We start from the raw sequence: 16,844 nt of genomic DNA on the forward strand, positions 1-16,844 counted from the left end.
TAGCTTCGAATCTACCACTTGATGTACTTATAGCTCATGGAACCGTGTTTTGTCTCAGCTTTGCCGGCTGCAGGTGCCCCAATTCCATTATTGTCTTTGGGGTTCACAAGTGTCCACGCATATAGCCATGGTAAGGCAAACCCAAAACCAGTTTGCTAGCAGGAAATCAGTTGTTTAGCCATTGCTTTATACCAAGGTTTGTTTAGCAAAGCTGAGCCTTGAGATAATGAATCAATCAGACATGGTATGTATTTACGTTCTAGTTTGTTCATCTGTGTGCGCTTAGGGTTGAGGAAAAATTTATGCCTTGTTTGTGTGTGTTGCATGTGTATAAAGAACAGAGTATAACTTATCCTATTAAGTGCCTTTTGTCATATTTCCATAAATCAGTAAAATATTTAAATATTCACTCAACAAATGATAATTAAAACATAATTACTCATTAAAGTAATTAAAAAAGAATAAGATGTTACTTAATTACATATATTACAGTAAAGAAGTTGGCCAAAAAACAAAAGTAAAGAAACTAGTTATATATTTTTTAAATAAAATAAAAAAGCAACAAAAAAAATTCTCCCGAAGAAAATATATAGCCGTGCGGCTATACACTTTAAAAAAAATAAAATAAAGAAATAGTATAGTCCTGCGGCTATAATCTGATTTTTCCTAAATTTTTTTAAAAAGAAATAGTATAGCCAAGCGGCAATATTTCTTTTTTTTTTATAAAGAAATCATATCGCCGGGCGGCTATACTCAGTTTTTAAAATTTTTTAAAAAGAAATAGTAACAACGCCTTGTTACACGCGATTTTTTTCAATTTTTAAAAATAAATAGTATAGCCGACCGGCTATACTCTGTTTTTCCTAACTTTTTTGTTACAGAAATCGTCAAGCCAGGCGGCTATACTCGGTTTTTTACAATTTTTTGAAAGAAATAGTATCGCCGGTCGGCTATACGTCGTTTTTAATTTCTAAAAAGAAATAGTATAGCCGCGCGGCTATAATCGGTTTTCTCAAATTTTTTTAAGAAAGAAATATTATGGCCGAAGGGCTATACTGTTTTTTCTATTGTTTTTAAAAAAATAAATAGCCTTGCGGCTATACTCCGTTTTTTCAACTTTTTAAAACAAATGACGGGGATTCTCTTTTTTAATTTTCCAAAAAGAAATAGTATAGCCGCACGGCTATATGTTAAAAGGGAATCGTATAGCCGACCGGCGATACTCGTGTTTTCCAATTTTTTAAAAGAAATAGTATAGCCGCACGGATCCTTTTCACCACCCCCGCCACAGGTCCTTTTCAAGATGGAAGGATTGGGGTTTGGAGTAAATCAATTGTATGGTCTAACAGAAATTTATGGCCAGGGACTTATTGCTCATGGAAACCAGAGTGGGATTCTCTGCCTTCCATTGAAAGATCAAAGCTTAAAGCTCGACAAGGGGTGCAGCATCTTGGTTTGGAAGAGGTGATGGTAATACAGTGGATGAGATTATGTTAAGGGGAAACACTGTTATGAGTGGTTATCTTAAAAACTTGAAAGCAACAAAGGAAGCTTTAAGAGGTGGATGGTTGCGGAGCGGGCATCTAGCTGTGAAACATCCAGATAATTACATCAATCGAAGTGAAGGACCAGTTGAAAGATATAATCATCTATGGGGGAGAGAACATAAGTACAGTTGAGGTGGAAACAGTTTTGTTTAGCCATCCAGCAGTTCTTGAGGCTGTAGTTGTTGCACGCCCAGATAACCATGGGGGGTACTCCTTGTGTATTTGTGAAATTGAAGGAGTGATCTGGTCATCTGAATGCTAAAGACCTAATTGAATTCTGCCGGGATAATTGGCCTCATTATATGGCTCCTCGGACAGTAATTTTCGATGATATATCAAAAACTGCAACCGGAAAGATACAGAAATTTATTCTCAGAGAAAAAGCAAAGGCCTTGGGGAGCCTCTCTTGAACAAGCTGTAACAAGTGTAATTGGAAGGTAACTTGTTGGCTCTTATCTATTGTAAGAGAGGAAAATTTTAATAAACCAAGCTATACCATTGAATCTATGTATGCTTAAGGTTCTCTAATGAAGCTACACTAGCATTGCATGTTTGTTGCAAATTATATCAAAGGAGCAGGAAATAGTACACCATAGCTCATGTAGTGGGCTGTGCAGGATGTTGATGGACATCAAGGCGGATAATGTAGGGATTAACAATCGAACCGCAGTAGAGGTAATTTCCAATCTTGATCCCACTTGAAATGAGAAATAACTCAGGATCAGAATAGTGAGCAGCAGGTTCCCCATTCAAATTCACAGCAAACACACCAGCATTCTTCTCCATATGCGGTCTGCCTGCTGCATACTGCTTCACGATTGCCAGAACCTTTCGAATAAAAGGATATCTAAGTGCTAGATCCCAGTATGGTGTAACCTCCTGCCAATTTGGCATACAAAACGTCAATAAACCATGAAAAAAAATCCATCCTTGTTCCATTCAAAACAGAACAACTGATGTGATTTTTCAGAAAACAGAGAGAAAATGAAGATCACCGTGGCCAAAGCAATCCAGTACTGGCCTTCCCCATCATATCTGATATTATCAGGCATGCCTGGCAAATGGTCAATAAAATTTTCTACACTCCCTTTTTTACTGCCTTGTAGATGGTATTTTCTACACCTTCTCCTGCAATATTAACCATTTAAGGCAGTAAAAAACTTTGTCCATACTTCCAGATTTAAAAAAAAAAGAAGTCTTTTGAGTTCTAAGAACTTACATGACAGTTTCACAGAAGACAACGAAGTTTTGATCTGGAGAGACTGCTACTCCGTTGGCAAAGTAGAGGTTGTGGACTAGAACTTTGGTCTCTTTGGTTGTTGGGTTGTAGCTCATCAATCTGCCATGGGGTCTGCCCCCTAAAATATCCGAGACGAAGTCTTTTAAGCTGTATTTGTGTGAAGCATCTGTGAAGTAAAGCATGCCATTTTGTGCTACATCTACGCAGTCTGTTAGCTTGAATTTTACACCCTCGGCCTCATCTGTCAACAGTTCTACTGTTCCGTCCTCACTTATCTTCAATAGCCCCTGATTGAAAAAAATAATAATAACAAAAAGAAAACAAAAAAACATATTGATATAATTATGAGGCCATCTCCCTCTTACAATATGCACATGAGATCAGGACCTACTTTTATGCATATTGTGAAACTGTAGAAAACTTAGGTGACATGAAATGGACTATCTAGTTAATTCATAACAAGCGTTACATAAGACCCTACGAGTTTTGTCAGTGAGAAGCAAGTTCCTAAACGAGTTTTGTTCATAAGACCCTACTCTCAGACAAATTCATGTCAAGTTATATGTCTAAGTAACGTGACAGTACTGATGGGTTACAAATGGCTCTCCATGCATACACTGTAGCAGCGGGACCTACGTGCATGTTGTATGAAACTAAAACCAACATGAGCATTGATTAATTTTAGTTAATAATTCATGGGTGACCAATTTTTGTACGGTTTTGTTTTCGTTCATAAAAAGTTCAGGGAGAGATTGACTATTCTCATCACCACCAACCAGGCATACCCGCAACCTCGAATAAAAAGGATTTATGCATGGCACCCAACTATTAGTTGCTATCAGTATGAATTAATGTATGAAATTACAGATCGAGCACCAATTTATATTAATGCATGGCAGCAGGACTCGAACACTGACGAGGCTACACACAACACATTAACATTACCAACTCAACCAACCATCATTGTTACGTTTTTGTTTTGTTTTTGTTTTTTGGGGGGTAAGAATCCATGAATACTTGAACTTTGACCAAATATAAAACATGAACAAATTAAATATGCACTGATATTTAGGATCGAGCAAATTATAATTCATTCTTTAAGTAAACTCTAGAATAGATTAGAACACATAACTTCTAACCTATTTAGAATATATTAAATTCAATGTTGTCATATACAAAATCTTAAAATTTGGGGGTAGGAAATTAAAGAGGAGATAATTAAAGAGAAGATAATTAAAGAGAAAAGAAATTTTAGGTTATACTTACATATGACTTACTTTTTGGGTGGGCATTGGTTTGTATGTTTCGCATGGGTTGGCCTATTCTATATGGGTATTTTTTATTATTGAAAATTTTGGGGTAGGCAGCAGCCTACCTTGCGTTAGGTGTAGGACCATCTCGGAGTGGGACTATACACAGTGCATGAACATTGCCAACTAAACCAACCCTCCTTTGTAAGTAAATTTAGGTTTTAGTCACAACAAAACTTTCACATTTAAAAAAAGCCAAATTTTTAATAAAAAGACAGAAAAACCTTTCAACTTTCAAACTAAAGATATGCAAATGTAAATGATTCATTAGGAAATACAAAAATAAATAAGGGTAATTTTGTCCATTTTGATTTCTTTTAAAAAATTTCTCTCTTCTTTCGCCTTTTCCAAAGTTAATCCATGTATATACTTGAACTTTGACCAAATAATAAACATGAACAAATTAAATATGCACTAATATAGGATCGAGTTGACCTTTTCTGTGTCAGCCACAAAGACCTCGTTCTTATGGCCGTGAGCGAGTCCAAGCGGTCTCCCACCGGTGAAAACCCAGTTCTCCACCACCGAGTCAGTAGCCGACTCGTTCAGCGTGACTCGCTTGACCCACCCGTCAGCACAACCTGTGTAAATCAGCCCCGACTTTGAGTCATAAGCCACGTCTTCGGGCGCCACCAAAGCCCCGGCACCCACAAACTCCGACCCTTTGAGCATGTGGGCGTTACGCGTTGGAGCAGCCGCGACTCGCTGAGTCAATTCATGGAGGGGTAGAGGAGCTGGGTCTATCGAGTCGAGTTGGTAGATGAGCAGAGCTATTGCCAGTGGACCCAGAACTGAGAAGATAAGAAAAGCTGAGGGCCATGATAATGAAGACGACGACGACGTTTTGGTTGTGAGAATGGGATGAGTGTGATGAGAGGGTTGGGTTGGGGAAGGCGAGTCGCTTGAAGTTGAGTTGGACATTGTCAACTGAGTTAATAATGGTGATCAACTCGTCCCAGAAAATCGATGGAAGATATGAGATGAGAGGAGTGGTATATAATTTTCAACAGCTAACGTGGCTTCTTTACAAAACAACACGTGTTTCTTTCAAGAAATAAATAAGAAGGAAGAGGACGAAGGCTGGCGCGGCCTTTGCTATACGTAATATTATTATAAGAAATAAATATAATATATAGGTTAAAATAGTAAAAATAGTAAAACGTTCTTCTTCCTCTCTCCGCCAGCTGGTTATCACCCTCTTTCTTTTTTTTGACTTCTTCTTTCTTCCTCTCTCCGGCTGTTTTTTCTGTCTTTCTTTTCTCCTTCTTATAATTTAGGAATTTTGGTGAAATAAAGACCACTTGTTTTCCACGATCCTCATATCAACTGAAGATAGACCTTCATTTTATTTCCATTTTGGCAGGCTTAGCATGGTATCTCTGGCCCTGTTTTTTTTCCTGACTTGGTGTGCAAATTTTTTTGTAAAGAAGCCAATTATTGTCCTTCAGGTACAGGATATGGGAAAATGTAGAACTTCGAGGATGAAATTCAGTATTGGCAGTGTATGCCAATGCCATGCCCAAGAGCCAAAAAATAAACACATAATAAGACATGTTTATGTTACCAAATTCTAAACAACCCATATATGCAAATCTGCCTGATTTATGATTTAGATTATTCATGTCCTGGTTAGTCACAAAGATATGAAATTGCTCTTAAGTTATGAAAGCATCCGTCGCCTATACACGTGCGAGTGTAGCATCTGTGAAATAAACCATATTGTCCATCGCTACATCTACACCGTATGGAATTCTAAATTTTACACCCTCACTTGTTACATTCAGCAGGCCTTGCCGTATCATGAACATATACTTCACATACGCTTCAGCTTGTTGAGACAGATAATTGAATGAAGCTTGGAATGAATTAATTAAAAAATGAAATAAATTAAGACAATAGGACGAGCAAAATCTAGCATTTAATCTTTCTTGCCAAGCGGCTTCATTCGGGTCCTCCAGTAAGGGGGGAAAAGTAGTGTCTACTGTCTTTCTTCGACAGATAAAAGATATTAAAATAAAGTTCGAAATTGGCTTAACATGAAACTGCATTTTCATGTATTATCAATTAATAAAAATATGAGTCTGCAGGGTTCACTGATTCGGACATGACCGTTTAATGTTGGATTGGTAGGTCTCCCCTCGTACGTAATACTTTCTACATCGTCTCCTATAACATACACAAACAAAAAAACAATCTAACATGTTACATTATCATGCTATCAATCTAGATTACGAGTTCAAACAACAGAACATTGTAAACTAACAACGTACATGGGGTTTCACAGAAGATTATGTGGCTTTGATCTGGCGAAACCACCAGTCCATTAGCAAAGTAGAGATCGCGAACCAGCACTATGGTCTGTTTGGTTGCTGAGTCATAGCTCATGAATCTTCCATAAGGCCAACCCTCCAAAATGTCCCAAACAAAGTGTTTTAAGTTGTACTTGTATGAAGCATCTGTGAAATAAATCGTACCATCCACAGCTACATCTACACCGTCTGTAATTCCAAATTTTACACATTCAGCAGGCCCTACCATAAATTTCATTTTATTATGCACAACTTGCATGATTGCATCCATACCCTACCTTATATAAGGTCAGTCTTTCTTAAGCAGATACATTATCTCAAAATAATGTTCAAGTTTTACACTGATTACATTATTAGTTTTTCCTTCCAGTTTCCAAAGATGTCACAAGTTTCTTTATTCATAATCTAAAAAATAAAAATAAAAATAGTCAATTTGGCTTACACCTTTCAAATTCAACTTACCTTACCTGTAACCTGTTTGGGCCAAAATTGACACATCCAAACAAGGCCCATCGAACAAACAAAGCTGAGTTGGGCCTCACAGCCCAACATAATAGGAAGAGGGAGTCCACTAAGAGGGAACAATCCCACATGGCAGCCTCGGGATAAAAGTCAGCAATGACGAAGTCGCAGGATGAAAAGTCGCAAAGGCAGCCTCTGAAATGAAAAAGTCGCAATAACAACTGCCATAGAAGAAGTGATGAAGGGTTCGTGACATCAAGAAGAACTGAAGATTAAGTCCCCCTTATATATGTATATACAGAGATTTTTCCTGTCTTTACAGAGAAGGTAAATCTCCCAAGATAGATAAGCAGGTTACAATCTCGAGAGAGGGATAAGCGAAAGCAGGAGTCCTGTAGGGGCAGCTGAAAAGCAGAAGTGATCACCTATCCGAGAGCCTATCTGCAGAATTGAAGAAGAAGAGGAAAAGGGGGGAAAATATCTTTGCCGCCCAATAAAAAAACACAATCACCCTACTCCAGAGAAGAAAGCAGTTTTTCTATAAATACAAGAAGGAGTGAACAGGGTAGAGAAAACTCAAAAAACCAAAAAATCAATCAAAAACAAAAACTCAAAATGACTTCAAAACACTGAAGCAACCAAAGCTCATTGAGCCAAGACACAAACAAACAACTCAACCAGAAGCTCACTTGAATTCCAAGTGAAAACCAGCTTTAGATTAGAATTCCCAAGGTTCAGACTTAGAAAATAAGTCATTCAAATTTCACAGTGCAGCTTTCTAGCCCACTGAAGTCCTCGAGAACACCACTTCGCCAAGAAGCCGCTTCGCCCACCTCGAAGCTTCACAAAGCCTAAAGTACATTGAAGCTCGCCAGAATCAACCTTTGTATCGATTTAAAGTTGACACTTAGCAATCGAGTTGTCAACATTCCCGGCCGGACATTTCAAATTCGATAGCCGGACATTTCCAAACGGCCGGACAATTTCGGCCGGATATCCAGCCCGGACATTTTCATCCGGACAGTTCCAAATTATCCCTGACAAGAGCCTCCCATCCAGCAGTAAATGGAGTTCCAATTGTATCTTCATCTCTCTAGCATGAGTATTTATTGTTATAGTTTTGTAAAAGGCGATTCGCTAAAAAGCGATTTAAATTCCATCATTCGCTAAAAGCAGTTTAAATTCCATCAACCATTTTGGCCGAACAGCCTGTTTATACTGAGATAAATTGTTAAAGTCCTCACCCGTCTGAGGCAAGAAAAGAACTTACTTGGGAGATATTCCTCACCCAAATTCACAATCGTTTGTTTGCAGAAATCAGTAACTTGGGGCGCAAGTTATCTACTCCAAACTAAGTCTGCTAGAATTTTTATTGCTAGCGTGGCACGCTCGCACACCAAAGAAAGCTGACTTGTCGACCAGTTTATGGTTCTCAAGGCAGTGAGGAACTTTGCCCTTCCATCACAGGAGTGAACGCCAAACGGGCAAACAATTTGGCACGCCCAGTGGGACTTCTCCATGAATACGGAAGCTCTAGCCAGAACCCACACCACGACATGGAAATAAACCAAGTGGCCCTCAGGGAAGGATTGGAATCAGAGGAAAGTGATGCCCTGATTCACATGGCATCACAGAAGCGGGAGGTCCAGGACCGGCTAAGGATGAACTGATACATGACTCTGTGTTACGACAAGAGGTCACAACACAAAGGAGCCAAGAGATCCTAGATAATATGACAGCCATGATGCAATGGCAGGTCAACAGCAATTCAAGAAGGATCGGAGGTCGCCATGGCCAGAATTCCCAATCCTAATGAGGTGGTCCAGAACTAGACCTTCCTATGGTCCCCACCAGATTGGCATGGCCATGTCAAGAGAATCCTCTCGGTGCACGTGTAGCCGGATACTGAGCAGGAGAAATCCAGCCGGACACAGGAAGTGGTTGTTCTGCCCAAGAACGTGTGGCCCCACCCGCCGAAGTTCCTGCGCGCCAGACAAGTCCCCAGAATCAGCCGAACCACGGCTTGTTCCGCAGCAAGCGCCCCACAAGATCTCCCTATGGCACCGAACAGCAGACAATATTACCTTACAGGCCCGTATGATGGACCCTAATCCATTCCTCCACCGCAAGAGGAAGGAGAGGCGAAGGGAAATTATCCTTATGCCAATAACGCATGTAAAAAGCAGGGGGCAAACCGGAGGAACCACTAAGGACTGGAAGAGCGGAGGAGCACAGGGGAAGAAGTTCGCTTAGACCATATTAGGCGTAACCACGATTTGCTCAGTGAACCACGATTTGCTCAGCAGAACCACGATTTGCTCGGCCCATGTGGATTTGCTCACCGTATCAGGACAAAACCTTCTCCCGTCAATGCTCTAAATGACGTGGGGCATTGCAGAGGATGATCAGGGAGATGATGGAGCCGAAGCCGAGGGGGGAAAGGCCCACCTATAGGAAGCCATATCCACCTTACATCGATCAAATACCCTTGTCCCCAGGTTTTAAAGTACCAAACTTCACTTTATTCAATGGAGAGGATCCTCATGCTTCATCAGTTGAGCATGTAGGCAGATTTTCCACCCAATGCATAGCCATAGAGAATAACCCACTGTTAAAGCTAAGACTTTTTGGGAACTCTCTCTCTGGACAAGCTTTCACTTGGTACACTAACCTGCCAGCAAATTCTATTCAGACTTGGGAGCAAATGGAGAGCGTCTTCCATGACTACTATTACAGGATTCAGCCAGAAGTCACCATCAGTGACCTTGCCGCTCTCAAGCAGAGTGAAGATGAACCTGCCCAAGATTTTATAAACAGGTTCAGGAAGCTCAAAATGAAGTGCCGCATCCCCATCGAAGAAAGACACTTCATCCAAATGGCTCAGGCTGCCCTCAAAATTTCTTTGAGGAAAAGATTTGATGGGATGTTGTTTGGAGATCTGCAGAATCGCATAAAGCAAGCCAAGTACGAGGAATTGCTCAAAGAGGAACAGCAGAGGAGAAACTCTTCCAAAGGCACGTATTACAAATCCCCTTCTTCCTCAATACATATGATTGAAGTGGAGTCAGAAGAAGATGCCGAGGAATCGAGGAGAGAGAGGTTGCTGTTGCGGAAATGGCAAAATTAAAGCATCCCATCAGTTGTAAGACCCTTACAAAGCCTCAAAGGGATCAAAAGCCGCCACCATTCACAGGAGGGTTCGTTCCAAACAAACCCATGCAGAACAAAGTGTATTCTTTCAATCTGACCAAAGTAGATGCTTTGTTTGATGAAATGTTGCTACAGAAAGCAATAGAGATGCCTCACAGAATGCCCAAACCAAAAGAACTCAAGGGCAGACAGTATTGCAGATGGCACAATTCTTGGAATCATTCTACCAATAGTTGTGTTGTTTTCAGAGATGTTATACAGGAAGGAATAACAAGGAAGGTTGAAGCTAGCGAAAAGCCTCCATCTGTCACCACAGATCCTTTTCCCCCGCCACAAATTAATATGGTCAACCTAAATTGGCCGCGAAAGAGGGGATGCACAGAGGTCGACTCAGTAGAAGCGAATAGTTTCAAAAGAGACTATGGAAAGACCAAAAGCAACCATTTCACCGAATAGTGCTCTGCAGCAGTGCAAGTGTGAGGCTGGTCGAGCCGAGGTAACCCGAAAACAGGATCTGCCCACTCCAAGTGTTTTTGACCGGATTGGAACCACGCCTGTGATAAGGCCAGACAGAGAAACTACCCTAGGCCTGTCCAATCCAAAGAAGATTGACTAGGCAGCCCAAGGAAGAAAAATCAATAAGGTTGCCTGTAGTGATAAACTTTTGGCAGCCATCATTGAAGGCGTGTGGTATTCGGGAAAAGTGGCAGCCAACAATGGAGCCGACTGTAACCCAAAGGAGGAGGGTTCGAGACGATCGCACATTCCTCAATAACGAGAAAACGCACAGTGCTTCCAGAGGCCAATTCGCCCAAAAAGGGAAAGAGCTGAAATATTTCCCTGACATGAACAAGCAGCTCTCAACCACGAAGTTGGAAAGAGCAGAATCCTCAAGAAACCTTCTATCCGTTCGCCTCCGCCTGTAAAATCTACTTAAAACTCCCGACTGAGGAAAACCGATCATATTCCGTAAGAAGGGCAAGTAGACTGGGTTGAGGAGTATGAAGAGGAGCAGCTGGATTATGAACCATCCTGCAGATGACAATGCGCTCCTCGGAACAAGAACTAGGAGAATGGACGGAGGAGTATGAGGGAGAAAGATGGATTATGACGGAGAATTGGATGCGGAACCGAGGCCTTGGTGCATTGGAGGACTTGTTAAGTGCGACCTAGGCATCAATATGGTGTTCATTCCGCCGAAAAGTTCTGGGCAAGAGAAGGACAGAGAGCACTGATGGAGACGTATTTTCCCAAGAAAGTTTTGAGTGCAGGTTGGCGTAGAAGAGGGCCGAGAAGCGCATACCCTGTGATGTATGAACAACCCACAAGTTGGCTACAGATCAGCTTTGCTTCTCCAAACCAACCAAAGAAATGGCAAACCACCTCAGACCCTTGTTTATAACAGCAAACTTTGGAGGTGTTCCTATTCCCAAAACTATGGTAGATGGAGGTGCAGCCATCAACCTTCTGCCTCACAGAATGCTGAGTAAAATGGGCAGAACAAAAGGGACTTAATTCCAACCCGCCTGACCGTCACCAATTTCGCAGGAGGCATCACCAAAACCCTTGGGATCCTAGATGTGGATGTTGTAGTAGGAAGCAAGAAGCTGAAGGTTGCATTCTTTGTGGTAGAAACTACCTCTACCACTTACAATGCATTACTTGGCAGAGACTGGATTCACCAGAGTCTATGTGTTCCTTCCACTCTTCATCAACAGTTAGCTTTATGGAATGAAGAAGGCTACATGGAGATAATAGAGGCCGATCCACGGCCATTTCTACCTTCTGCCATGTGTTGTGAGGCAAGGTATTATCATGATGACCTTGGTCCTTTCACCTTCTTTGGAGTCAACCAGAACGGCCGCCCCCATGGTGTCACGGCCCAGAGGCTCATTGAAGAAGGTCTAACCAATTCCTTGGATGATTGGAACAGACCTTTTGTTCTAAATTTCCATAGCACTAATGTCTAGTCCCAATCAACAGGAAAATGATCGAGCTGCAACAATCCGGTCCATTACAAAAAGATTGTTGATATACTGGGAGGAAAAGAAGTTTTTTGAGCAGAATTCAGCCATCAATATGGCAGAATTCACTCATGAAAGCACGGAAAACCAGGAGGAAGAAGAACTACAGGAGGAAGTGCTAGATTTTGCACCAGCCGCACTGGATGACTCTCTGCCAGAGGTAGAAGATCCTTTGCAGGAAATAAACTTAGGAACATGGGAGGATCCAAGGCCTACCTTTATCAGCGCACTATTGAAAGAGCCACTTAAGAAGGAACTCGTTGCACTTCTGCAAGAGTTCAAAGATTGTTTTGCCTGGCATTATCATGAGATGCCAGGATTAGACAGGGAATTGGTAGAACACAAGCTGCCAATCAAAGAGGGATACCTACCACCAAGCAGCTGAATGAGGATGTCCATGGACACAGAACTGAAAGTCAAAGAAGAAATAGAAAGGTGCTCAAGGCAGGATTCATCAGTCCGCCATCTATGCTTGATTGGCTAGCTAACATTGTACCTTCTAAAAAGGAAAATCGGGCAGTAATCTGCGTGGATTACGTAAACCTAAATGAAGCCTCTCCCAAGGATGAGTACCCTATGCCAATGGCAGACATGCTAGTAGATGGAGCTGCCACAACCAGATGCTATCTTTTATGGATGGCAACGCAGGTTACAATCAGATCATGATGGCAGAAGAAGATATCCACAAGACAGCCTTCATGTGTCCAGGGCATATAGGTGCTTTTGAATACACTGTAATGCCTTTTGGCTTGAGAAATGCAGGGGCTACCTATCAAAGGGCAATGAATTCTGTTTTCCACGATATGATTGGACATTCCCTGGAAGTTTATATTGATGATGTTGTGATTAAATCACCAGAGGAGGGAAACCACATGACAGATCTAAGAAGAGCATTCCTAAGAATGAGGCAACATAAACTGAAAATGAACCCAAAGAAGTGCGTTTTTGGAGTTCAAGCGGGAAATTTCCTAGGATTCTTGGTCCACCAAAGAGGCATAGAGATCGACAAAAACAAAGCAAGATCCATCATGGAAGCCTTGCCACCTAGGAACAAGAAGGAATTGCAAAGTCTCTTAGGAAAAATTAATTTTTTGAGGAGATTTACATCCAATTCTGCAGGAAAAATCCAGCCTTTCTCTTCTTTGTTAAGATTAAAACAGGAACAAACCTTTAAGTGGAGAAGAACAGCACCAACAAGCTTTTGAGGAAATCAAGCATTACCTCTCAAATCCACCAGTTCTGTCCCCACCAAGGAGAGGCAGACCACTCAAGCTCTATATATCTGCATCAGAAGTATCCATTGGAAGTTTATTGGTTCAGGATAACAAGGAAGGAAAGGAACAGGCGGTTTATTACCTAAGGTAACTCTGATGTAGTGGAAAGAAAATATTCTGCAATTGAAAGACTTTGCCTAGCCTTGTACTTCACTGCTGTAAAGCTCAGACATTACATGCTGCCATACACCATCTATATCATTGCCAAAACAGATCTGATCAAATACATGCTAACAAGACCAATGCTAAGAGGCAGAATTGGAAAATGGACCTTGGCCTTGACAGAATTTGCCTTCAGATATGTTCCTCGTAAAGTCAAAGGACAAGCTGTGGCACTTCCTAGCAGATCATCCCGGAGAGGAGATTGAAAATATGGACTCTCTAGACATAGCAAATGCAGATCTATTGACCAGAGCTCACACCTGCCTCAACAATCCTATCTACTCAGTTCATCTTGCACCTTGGAAGTTATACTTTGATGGATCAAAAACTGATATAACTTCAGGGGGGAATTGTCTTGGAAGAACCACTTGGAATCAGACACTGCTATTCTTTCCAATTGGATTTCCAATGCACCAACAACAGGGCAGAATATGAGGCCTTAATCATTGGCTTGGAAATACTGGTAGAACTAGGAATCCAATCTGTGGAAATTCTGGGAGATTCCATGCTAGTTTTGAAACAAATTGCTGGAGAATACAAGTGCCTAAGCCCTTCTTTGGCTGTCTACTTGGTGGCAGCTAGGAATCTTCTGACAGAATTCAGAGAAGCCACTTGGGAACATATCCCAAGGGAAGAAAATTTTGCGGCCAATGAATTGGCCTCAGGTGGCAACAGGTGTACAAATGCCCCAAGACTGTGTACAAAGAATCATCAGGGTAGGAAAGAAAAGCCTACCATCTGTTCTGGCCAGAGGGATGGAGATAGATGTCAATTCTGCCACAATTCTGAAGATGGTTGGAGAAATCCTATCATGACCTATCTACGATATCCAACTTTGCCCTCTGAGAAGAGAGTCAGAATCATGGCTTTAAACTACCTTATGTGGAATGAAGATTTGGTCCGAAAGAGCAAGGATGAGGTGCTTTTAAGGTGCCTCGGAAAGAAAGAATACATGAAAGTTATGGGGGAAACCCATGAAGGAATCTGTGGAGCACATCAAGGTGGGAGAAAAATGTGCTGGTTAATTAGGAGATATGGCTACTTCTGGCCAACCATGATGAAAGATTGCATTAACTATTCCAAGGGGTGTGAATCTTGTCAAAGACACGGTCCAGTCCAGCAGGCTCCATCAGTTCCCATGAATCCAGTGGTAAAACCATGGCCCTTTAGAGGATGGGCAATGGATCTCATTGGTAAGATCTATCCACCAAAGCAGCCAGCAAAGATCGCTTATCATTGTTGCCACAGACTATTTCACTAAGTGGGTGGAAGCCAAGGCTGTTAAATCTACTACATCTCAAGAGATCATCACTTTCATAGAAGAGCAGATTATCCAAAGATTTGGCATCCCAGAATCAATCACAACTGATAGAGGATCTTCCTTCATATCCGAGAAATGCTGGACATGGCAGAGGCATTCAAATTCAGACTGCTCCAATCCACTCCTTATTATGCCCAAGCCAATGGACAGGCAGAATCAAGCAACAAAGTGATCATCAACATTATCAGGAAAATGCTTGAGAAGAATCCAAACAATGGCATGAGAAGCTGTCAGAAACTCAGGCATATAGAACTTCAAAAAGAGAAGCGATCGCATGACTCCCTATGCGTTAACCTACGGTCATGATGCAATTCTGCCTATGGAGATAGCTGTTCACCCTCGAATTGCTCACCAACATGACTTAATAGGAGAAAACTACTCCCTGTGCTATGTCTGAACTGGAAGGATTGGATGCAGGCAGAATAGACACTCTCAACAAACTCATGGCAGGAAAACAGGTGTATCAAGGGCCTACAACAAGAGAGTCGGACAAGAGTTTTGAAGAAGGGGAGATAGTCGAAGGCGATTCGCTTCTCGGAACCCATGTGGCTGGTTATGGAAAATGGTCACCTACTTGGGAAGGCCCTTTCATAATCAACCAGATCCTCCGAATGGGGCATACAGGTTGCAGGATAGGGATGGAGAAGTTCATACGGCCCCAATCAATGGCAAATGGTTAAAAAGTTTTATCCAACCATGTGGGATGCGCAGGCTGTACAAACAGACTCGGGATAGACACAAGATTACACTAGAAATCTTTTGGTTCCTTTCAAAATTATCCTTTGTTTCTACTTCTGTCTTTTAAGTTTGTCCCTTTTTTGTTGTACTTCCACTCTTTAAGTTTGTCCTTTGTTTCTACTTGCCTTTTAAGTTTGTCCCTTTGTTGTACTTCCACTTCTGTCTTTAAGTTTGTCCTTTGTTTCTACTCTGTCTTTTAAGTTTGTCCCTTTTTTGTTGTACTTCCACTCTTTAAGTTTGTCCTTTGTTTCTACATGCCTTTTAAGTTTGTCCCTTTTTGTTGTACTTCCACTGCCTTTAAGTTTGTCCTTTGTTTCTACTGCCTTTGAGTTTGTCCCTTTGTTGTACTTTTACTTTTCCGTTAACGGGAATTTACCACGCGCCAATTTAATGGCCATGTCATTTAAGTCTGAAACCGTTCCAAAAACGATTCAAACTTAAGGGGGCATTGTTTGGGCCAAAATTGACACATCCAAACCAAGGCCCATCGTAACAAACAAAGCTGAGTTGGGCCTCACAGCCCAACATAATAGGAAGAGGGAGTCCGCACTAAGAGGGAACAATCCCACATGGCGTCTGGGATAAAAGTCAAGAATGGCGAAGTCACAGGATGAAAAGTCGCAAAGGCACCTCTGAAATGAAAAAGTCAGCAATAACAACTACCATAGAAGAAGTGACTGAAGGGTTCGTGACATCAAGAAGAACTGAAGATTAAGTCCCCCTTATATATGTATATACAGAGATTTTTCCTGTCTTTACAGAGAAGGTAAATCTCCCAAGATAGATAAGCAGTGTTACAATCTCGAGAGAGGATAAGCAGAAAGCGGTGGAGTCAGCCTGTATGGGCAATTGAAAAACAGGAAGTGATCACCTATCCGAGAGCCTATCTGCCAGAATTGAAGAAGAAGAGGAAAAGGGGGGAAAATATCTTTGCCGCCCAATAAAAAAACACAATCACCCTACTCCAGAGAAGAAACAGTTTTTCTATAAATACAAGAAGGAGTGAACAGGGTAGAGGACACTCAAAAACCAAAAAATCAATCAAAAACAAAAACTCAAAATGACTTCAAAACACTGAAGCAACCAAAGCTCATTGAGCCAAGACACAAACAAACAACTCAACCAGAAGCTCAACTTGAATTCCAAGTGAAAACCAGCTTTAGATTAGAATTCCCAAGGTTCAGACTTAGAAAATAAGTCATTCAAATTTCACAGTGCGTTTCTAGCCCATCAAGTCCTCGAGAACGACCACTTCGCCAAGAAGCCGCAGCTCGCCACTCGTAAGCTTCACAAAAGCCTAAAGTACA

General features: G+C 41.4%; 1 protein-coding gene across 1 annotated transcript; it reads right to left on the reverse strand.

Moving 5' to 3' along the window:
- Window positions 1–1,890: 1,890 nt before the first annotated feature.
- Window positions 1,891–5,075, reverse strand: LOC103340349 (protein STRICTOSIDINE SYNTHASE-LIKE 5-like). Its single transcript, XM_016796353.2, has 4 exons — window positions 4,533–5,075; window positions 2,767–3,074; window positions 2,543–2,675; window positions 1,891–2,426 (listed from the first exon to the last, which is right to left on the reverse strand). The coding sequence occupies exons 1-4, from the start codon at window positions 5,016–5,018 to the stop codon at window positions 2,145–2,147; spliced, it is 1,209 nt and encodes a 402-aa protein (XP_016651839.2). The 5' UTR covers window positions 5,019–5,075; the 3' UTR covers window positions 1,891–2,144.
- Window positions 5,076–16,844: the final 11,769 nt, after the last annotated feature.

The sequence above is a fragment of the Prunus mume genome, linkage group LG8, assembly GCF_029339155.1.
Source record: "Prunus mume cultivar Tortuosa linkage group LG8, ASM2933915v1, whole genome shotgun sequence".
Lineage (NCBI taxonomy): Eukaryota > Viridiplantae > Streptophyta > Magnoliopsida > Rosales > Rosaceae > Prunus > Prunus mume.